Source organism: Palaemon carinicauda, chromosome 21, assembly GCF_036898095.1.
Source record: "Palaemon carinicauda isolate YSFRI2023 chromosome 21, ASM3689809v2, whole genome shotgun sequence".
NCBI classification, from domain to species: domain Eukaryota; kingdom Metazoa; phylum Arthropoda; class Malacostraca; order Decapoda; family Palaemonidae; genus Palaemon; species Palaemon carinicauda.
In genome coordinates this window covers 122,647,845-122,657,164 of record NC_090745.1, presented here as the reverse complement: position 1 = coordinate 122,657,164, position 9,320 = coordinate 122,647,845, and the positions used below count along the sequence as shown (strand labels likewise).

At 34.5% G+C, this 9,320-nt stretch overlaps 1 protein-coding gene across 3 annotated transcripts in view; it reads right to left on the bottom strand.

The window, feature by feature from the left end:
• Positions 1-6,204: 6,204 nt before the first annotated feature.
• Positions 6,205-9,320, bottom strand: part of LOC137615469 (uncharacterized) — a 17,376-nt gene continuing 14,260 nt past the window's right edge. For 2 of the 3 annotated variants that reach the window (XM_068345366.1, XM_068345365.1), the window contains exon 2: positions 6,205-8,281. In XM_068345366.1, coding sequence (XP_068201467.1) covers positions 6,223-8,223 — 2,001 coding nt within the window. In that variant the 5' untranslated portion in view covers positions 8,224-8,281 and the 3' untranslated portion in view covers positions 6,205-6,222. Of the gene's footprint in view, positions 8,282-9,232 lie in introns of all 3 variants that reach the window. The other variant, XM_068345367.1, reaches the window with a different exon arrangement.

Here is a 9,320-nt window from a genome sequence, read left to right as displayed (position 1 = left end):
CTACAATGAAATTTAGAAATTTAGTTTATTTTTTGTTTAAGAGATGAATGTGAATCTAAAACTACTTTTTAATATTATATTTTAACTATATATTATATTAAACGAAAGATTGCTTCAATAAATTTAATTAGATCGAACCCCAACAAATGGCCACGTTCTATATGACAAAACGTACAATGAAATTTAGAAATTTAGTTTATTTTTTGTTTAAAAGATGAATATGAATCTAAAATTACTTTTTAATAATTTATTTTAACTATATAATATATTAAACGAAAGATTGCCTCAATGAATTTAATTAGATAGAACCCAAACAAATAGCCACGTTCTATATGATAAAATATTCAATAAAATATAATTTATTTTTTCGTTTAAGAGATGAATATGAATCTAAAAGTACATTCTAATATTATATTTTAATTATACAATATATTAAATGAAAGAGTACCTCAATAAATTTAATCAGATTAATGTTCACTATTGGGTGGTTTTGGTCCCAATGTTAAAATATACAAAAAAAAAAAAAAAGAATTATTTTTTCCGTTTAAGAGATGAATGTGAATCTAAAAGTACATTTTAATATTATATTTTAATTATACAATATATTAAATGAAAGAGTACCTCAATAAATTTAATCAGATTATCATTCAATAATGGTTGGTTTTTCCAATGTTAAAATTTACAATAAAATATAATTTATTTTTTCGTTTGAGAGATGAATTTAATTCTAAAAGTACTTTTTAATATTATATTTCAATTAGATGATATATTAAATGCAATACTGTAGTACCTCAATAAATTTAATTAGATTAACGTTTACAAATCGGTGGTTTTGGGCCCAGTGTAAAATAATAAGATCACTCTTCGTTTTATTATATTTCAGATTACAGTATTATTCTCTTTGCTCCGTTTTTAATTACAATTAATTACAATTACAATTTACCGGTTTTAACATAACTCTCCAATTTACCATAAATGCAACTGTGTTTATTATATAAAAATATAATCTAATGTACATCTTCCGCTCTGATACAATGAGAATCAAAATGATTTTTGTTAAATGGCTGTAACACTGTGATTATATTCAACGTTTGGTTTTAATTGCTCCTTTTTTATTTGTAATTCACCTTCAAGTTTTAACATTATTTTCCAATTTGTCATAAATACAACTAAGTGTTCATTATATTAAAATCTAATCTAATGCACATCCCCCGCTCTGGTACAATGAGAATCAAAATGATTTTTGTTAAATGGCTGTAACACTGAGATTATATTCAACGTTTGGTTTTAATTATATCAATGGCAGTTATTGAAATCTATTTGTACAATTATTCTGATAATTTTATTTGGTTTATTGATATATGTATAAGGACTTCGTCAATGCAACTTCAGGGTTTATTTTTAATCTTTTACATGGGTCAGCTGTTGGTTCTACTTATGTGAAACATTTGCCAAAATTTTTAAAATTAGGTTAGCTTTTTATGAAAACAACAATGTATCAATCTTCATAGAAAAGGGAAATTGCCATTGGTTTAAATCCCAGTTAGATGACATGGCCAAAAATGCCAAGTAATGTTTAAAACATCTTTAAATAGTGGGGAACATTTATTGGAATATTCTATTAATGTAAATGTCCTATGTTGATGTGCCTACCAATCATAGGTCAAAATTAATATCTACAGTCCATTTCTTTTAGCGAGGCAGATTTGCACAGACTCGCAGCGGTGCCCTTTTAGCTCGGAAAGGTTTCTTGATCACTGATTGATTAGAATGATCTCGTCCAACCAATCAGCGATCAGGAAACTTTTCCGAGCTAAAAGGGCACCGCTGCGAGTCTGTGCAAATCTGCATCGCTTAAAGAAATAGACTATAGTTGTCCCGTGTTCTCCAGCTATTCTAACGAGGGTTTTAGGTTAACTAGCTAGGTTTGTAGGTTAATTAGTTATACAAATAATATTAACGCCCTACATGTGTTATTCAACGTCTACAAACGAATTAATATTCTGGAGAACAACGCATCCTACAATTAATATTATAACTAGAGTTAGAATGAATATGTTAAATACAAGTTTAAACGTCCAATTAACTTACAATATCCAAGTGCTTTTATACCTTTCTGCAGTCGTCTTATGAGTTTCCTATGACTTTTGTAGCAGTTGGCACTTTGTCCTGAAATACAAATGAGTTGTAGGTCCGCAGGACTCGTAGATGACGTTCTTGGTGTTCATTTATTTATATTTATTTTATTATCACGTCTTTGGCTGTTCTATTTATAGTTAATGGCTTTTCAATACAAGAGACAGTGCTCTACGCTACCACATAACGTTGGACGATCGGAACATACAATCTGGGACAGTTAGCTTCTCATCCTTACTTTTAGTTGGCAATTCGACTTTACCTAAAGCTGTTTCATTTATCTCTTTTTTCCTGTTCTGTAGTACTACTTTCTCTTCCTCTTGTTTTGATAAAGTATTTATAGTTTATATAGGAAATAATAATTTCAATGTTATTACTGTTCTTAAATATTTTATTTTCCTTTGTTTCCTTTCCTCGCTAGGCTATTTTCTCCGTTGGGGCCCCTGTGCTTATAGCATCCTGCCTTTCCAACTAGGGTTGTAGCTTAGCAATTAATAATATTATTATCTCAAGGGCAGCACCAAGAGGAACTCAACCTGAGTAGTTCCAATTTAGTGAGTAATCGGGGACTGGTGATTTTTTCATGCTGGGTAAGCGTTACCCTTAGCCCTAGACCCATTCCCAGTTCAGGTGTTTATTGTTTAATGTAGATTCGGTGCTGTTTTGGTATGCGATCTCGTTTATGGCGTGATCTCAGAAATAAATCCTTTGCTTTGGTATGCTATCTCAATATTTATATCAGGTAAACAAAGAAAGAATAGAAAATCTAATGCAGGGGTGGCCAACCTTTTGTTTACCATGCACCAATTTTTTTCACTTCTTATTCAGATGCGCCACACAAACTTTAAACCCCCTTTCAATCCCTTAACTATGGGGATTTGACATATTTGGTGGTTATACATATGATAATATGATATATATATATATATATATATATATATATATATATATATATACATATACAAATACATATAAATATACATATACATACATATATATATATATACATATATATATATATATATATATATATATATATATATATATATATATATATATATATATATATTTGTGTGTGTGTGTGTGTGTGTGTGTATGCGCGCGGGCAGATGTAGCAGCTGTAAAGGGAATGATTTAACATGGATACAAAGTAAACTGTACTTACTTTATTGACTCTGAATTTGCATTGATAATATTCATTAGTTATTCCTAAAAGTACTAATAAAATTATATGAACATAATTAGCAGTTAAAGAAAAATAATTCCACATGCAGGAAAAATAAGCATAACTATGTTTAATGAGACTTTTGACTTTGCTTTGCTTTCACCAAATCTGTAATATTAGGAGTTAAATTAGTAACTGAGAGCAACAGACAGTTCTTCAAATTTGAATCGGATAGTCGCGACCTCAGTTTGTTCTTGATATTTTTCATGGATGAAAATATTTTCTCACATCTTTACGTTGTTACAAAGCGACAGGCATAACTTTGGGTAATTTTTCTGAATTCTGGAAAATGTTCACCGGTTAATAATCGCCAAAAATTAAGCATTTCAGATGCTCTTGGGAGTGAGGGAAGTTCAATAAATTTACTCTTCAGCACTGAATTTGCTTTTAGATCAATAAGTTCCATCTGTATATTACTAGGCATCTTCAGAATGTTATGTTCTGTAAGTGAAAATGGATTTATAAATGCAAGCATGCAATCTTCTTCAGCAAAATCACTAAAACGACTATCAAAGGCCTCTCGTAGTAATATGATTTTTTCAATGTATTCGGTAAAGTTGGTATATGATGAAGGTATTATATATGTCTAAACTCTATTAACACATATAGAAATGGTGTATTTTGAATAATTAAAAGAAAAAAGTGCAGGACATAGCGGATGGTCCCTTTAAATAATTTTTTTAATTTTTTCTAAAAATCAGTATTATTTTTGGTATTATTTTGTTATGAGCTGGCTTTGTTTTTTTTTTTTTTTTAATTATCTCGGGTATAGTGCGCCACTTGTAATCGTGCAATGCGCCACTGTTGGCGCATGCGCCATAGGTTGGCCACCCCTGATCTAATGGTTCTTGCTCTGTCGTGTGCTCGCGAAAAAATAAAAACACCAAGCCGTGGCAAGTGGTAATGTTGAGCTGCGCACACTAACTTCAATGATTGATTATTATTTCTTAGATAATTATTCCCAGTATATATATTCTTTTTAGAAAATCTAATGGTTCTTGCTTCGCCACGAAGTGAAGCAGGATCGCTACTATCAGGTGAGATAGCATACCAAAGCATAAGCAAGACTGAGATCGCATACCAAAACAGCACCGCAGATTCTTGTACAACTGCAGTCTTTAGTCTATTGTATACTTTTAATAGTTATGTTTTAGATGTTCTGAGTATTTCAACTAGTTACTTTAAGGCCGGGAGCACACTAGCGACTCTGTGGCGCCACAAAGCCACAGCATCGTGTGGCGGGGATGTGGTCTCCCATAGGTTTCCATTGTTTTCAAGTTTTGCCGCGCAAACTAGCGATTGTGGTAAGTGAATGTGGCTCTCTGTCGCTCATCCCCGCCACAGGCATGGCATGGCTTTGAAAACAATGGAAACCTATAGGAGACCACATCCCCGCCTCACGATGCTGTGGCTTTGTGGTGCCACAGAGTCGCTGGTGTGCTCCTGGCCTTAAACTGCTTTAATTATGGTATGTGTGACACTTGCCAATCAGAATTTGATTTGATTTCCGAATTTGGGGCACCTACCTTGGAGAGTCTACAATTGGGGGAAATCTTATAAGCTACAATAAGAAGTTTAAGTTAAAAGAGATTTGAACAGAAAGATGGAAGAAAATAAGGAATGGAACACTATAAAAAAAACATTATGCAATACCTACAGTGAACCGTGAGAGGTGTACTGACAGCATGACAACCCTACACGGATGAAAAGACGAAATGTGGTAGGAATTATTATTATTATTAGCTAAACTACAGTCTTAGTTGGAAAAGCAAGATGCTATAAGCCCAAGGGATCTAACAGGTTAACATAGCAGTTATCTAATAACTAGAGGGACAAATAATGAATGATTTGCTTGAGACAATTATAGGGCTTTTGTTCAGGCAATGAACCATTAGGTGATCCTTTTCAACATATTCCTTTTTACTTGAATAACTTGAAATTTATTGTTTACCTATTAATTTTCTGTCTAAAAGTGTTTTTTAATTTTTTATAAGACCTTACATCTATTCAATTGGGACCTGTCGGAGATAGCTGATCACAGTACGGGCCACATCGTCGCAGTCAAATGGGACCAGTCAGAGATAGCTGATCACAGTACAGGCCACATCGTCGCAGTCAAATGGGACCAGTCAGAGATAGCTGATCACAGTACAGGCCACATCATCGCAGTCAAATGGGACCAGTCAGAGATAGCTGATCACAGTACAGGCCACATCGTCGCAGTCAAATGGGACCAGTCAGAGATAGCTGATCACAGTACAGGCCACATCATCGCAGTCAAACCGGTCAATAATAAAATACCCACAATGTAAGTTGCCTCTAGTCCTGCAATAACTATAATCACCAAGCATCGCTCCACTAAATTTAACTAATCTACTGTGTTTATTCGACATGATTCATAATACCCCAGTACTTACACGTATAGATGCATATGTTTGGTTTTGATTTTCACAGCAACTTAATGAAAAATGTATAAGGATTTTGCCCTATGCAGGTCATCTCTGGGACTTGTAGGTTTTTCTGCACCCAGGTACATTGGCGGTAAATATCCCGTTATACTATGAGGTAAAAGTTAGAAGAGATTGGATGAAAAGATATAAGCAATAATAGGGGTAATGCAAAAGGCTAAGATATGGTTGCAGCCATGGGGTAGAGATGCTGCAAATGTCACCTGCGAGCCTACGTTTGTTCAGATTGCTCGGCATTTACAGCCAAACGGGGCTCTTGGCACAAGGCACTAGCCCCCAGTGTGTGCCTACATTGCATATAGGTAAGATGCACTCTTGGAAAATCAGACCTTTTTTCAAAGTAAAATCTCTGGGATAAGGATAATGATATCACAATTGATGTAACTACTTTATTTATTCAATGTTATCAGCAGCACGTACCTTTTCAATCAGGCTCATTACATACTCTTTGTCCTTCAAACAGTACCGGTTAAGATGCCTCTCCTCCATGTACACAAGTTCCGTATAATTTAGATCGTCATCTTTACCTTTTTTTCTCTCCCATTCTACAGCAATCATATCCAAGAAACTCTCCTGCAGAAAAATACCCGCCATGCTTTCCGACGTTAGATCAAGGTCGCTCAAAACCAAGCCATAGTTATTTCCTCCTGACTGAAAGCAAAGAAATGCCTCCAAACATTTGCTTTTGTAGGAAGGACCATGATGAGTTTGCCACATCTGAGGGTGATGAGGCTCTTTATTCAGGTGCAGATCACAAGCCTTCGTCCAGACTGGGGAGTTAATGTCATGGACCCATCGGAGCGTATAGCCGACAGCTTGAGAAAATGCAAACTTCGAGAGGTCGTGACGCTCGATGACCTCTTCTGGTAACTCAGGAAGGAACTTAGATAAACGTTGGTAACTCTTTTTGAGCCAGAAACGGTGGTCCTTCATCTGAGAGAAATGGTCCTTCATTTTATACTCTTCCCAAATTAGTTTAACTACATCTTCATGTTCTTTGATTTTGTAAGAGGAAATGTTGATGGGATTTTCTAATGTTCCCTCAGGCTCCTCTGCAAAATAGATCCACTGGAGATGATTCTCTTCAATGAAATCATCTTTAATGGCTTTTCTCAGAATGGAAGACTCGATAAACTTTCTATAATTTGGATCCCAAACCTCCATGATAACCAAAGCGATGTTGTAATAAAATGAAAAATCGGAAGCCTTGTCCAGGACATCTTTAGGAATATCTTTATTCCCAAGAGACTCGGACCCGGCAAACTTTTTCTGTTGTCGTTTAAGCTCCTGTCTTTTACAATTTTCAATTCTGAACAACACTGGCCCTCTATCCTTTTCAGGTATAGTCTTCATAAGAGTTTGTTCTCTCTCACTCAAAATCACATTCCTCAACGACTTATCTGATGATATCACCAAATTTACAAAATCGAATATATTTTTCCGTTGTTCGTTGTTATATCGCATTAGAAACTTTTCTTCCATATATACAAGCTCGCTATTGCTGATCATTTCACTTTTACCTTTCTTTCTTTCCCATTCAATAGCAACCATATCTACATAACTTTCTAACAAAAAGGGTAAGGGCAAATAACCATTTTCTAAATTAAGATTTGATATATCAATACCATACACACACCCACCATGATTTTCCTCTGACACTTGAAGCCACTTTTTCACCATCTGAAGTTTTGCTTCAGAAGATATAGTTTTACTCCAAGCCTGGGGATGATGAGGTTCTTGTTTGAGGTGAAGATCACAAGCAGCCTTCCAAATGGGGTGCGAAGACTTGTGGATGAATTTCAGCGTGTAGCCAATTGCTTGGCTGAAAGCATACTTACTTAGATCATGTCGTTCGATAATCTCAGGGTGGAGATCAGCTAAAGAAGTCTTGAGCCTTTCATAGCTCTTTTTTATAAGCGTCCGATGAATATGCACACCATCGAAGTGAGTCTTCAGGTTGAATGTATTCCAAACGAGGTCAATGATCACATCATCCTGATCTTGAATCACCCAATCGATGGCATCGCTTTCCTCGGCATCCTCATTAAATACACAAATGAATCTGAAATCCTTCTCCTCAATGAATTTCTCCCTGACAGCTTCTCTCAGGATCAGATTTTCTGCGTAGCGGAACATACTGGGCGACCACAACTGCATCATGACCATGGCAATAGCCAAATTCGAGGCCTTGACCTCATGATCATTGTCTTCTTCCTTAGGAGGTGTTTCCGTGCTTGAGACAGCAGAAGATCGGTGGATTCTCTTTGGGTTTCGTTCATAATCCTTCGAATTTGTTTCCGTGTATTCTAAAGAGGTCTCAAATATGCTTTCTACTTGGTGGTGAAACTGTTCGGGGACAGTTTTCTTGAGTTTTAAGATAATCAGAGAAGCCATCTTTAGTGTTTATCATAATCCAATTGACAAGTTTTGTGGTCGTACTCAAACTCCTCATCTGAAAGGATAAACAATGAAATAGAATTAATATGTTACATAATAATCAAAACACTTTAAAACATGCCTCAATATCTTGTTCCACAATCACATGTTTTAAGAAACAAGAATAAGATGGTAATAAAGTAATCACTTGATTTAACTACACATGAAAAATTTAAATTTATTAGGTGCACCAAATAAGGGAAACAGAAAATCTACTCTTTAATATGAAGAGAATACTTTGAACAGTTCTTAACTACTGTAAAAGATGAACATGTTCCGCAATTGAATACTGTACTTGGTCTTGTTTAATAATGTTTACAATTCTATACGAATCATAAATCGGAATTTATAATATTTAAAAAATTAAATTGTGAAGCAAGCGTAACTGAACATGTGTGCAACAGGTGTAAAATAACAAGGTTTTTTTTTTTTTTTTTTTTTTATCATGATGGTACTAATGGGACACATCAATCAGTAACATGTTTAATTACCCTCCCTTCAGCTGAATACTTTTTTAGCTTTCTTACTATCTTCATTATTCCTACCAGGACTTCTTCCAGCATCTTAAATACTTTATGGATGGCAAGTAATAATGAAATAATTAACCTTATGACTATAAAACATAGTGTTTAATGGGTTTAATTTTCTTGTACAAAGATATGTTAAAATAGGAAATGGGATATTGTATTATTAAGTACTAATAATGATTACTGTATTAAAAGTACAGTATTCAAAATGTGCATATTCCCTTGAAGAGTGGTAGGGTAATAGTCCAGCCTTGTAAGATCTCACAGATTAGAATACCATATGGAAGAAAAATATAATATACAGCATATGGCAATATATCAGTTTCATATACTGTCTATAGCTTACAAAAAAACTACCATCTGAATCTAAGGAAATGAATACCTATAAAAAATATATGAAAACCGTTTCAATAAGCAAAGAAAAGTGAGCTCGAGCATACCTACAGTTCTGAGTCAGACTGCAAAAGGCAGTGGCCCAGTGGCTACGGAAGTTCGGAACAGACCAAGGTTCAAATTATTATGGTGATC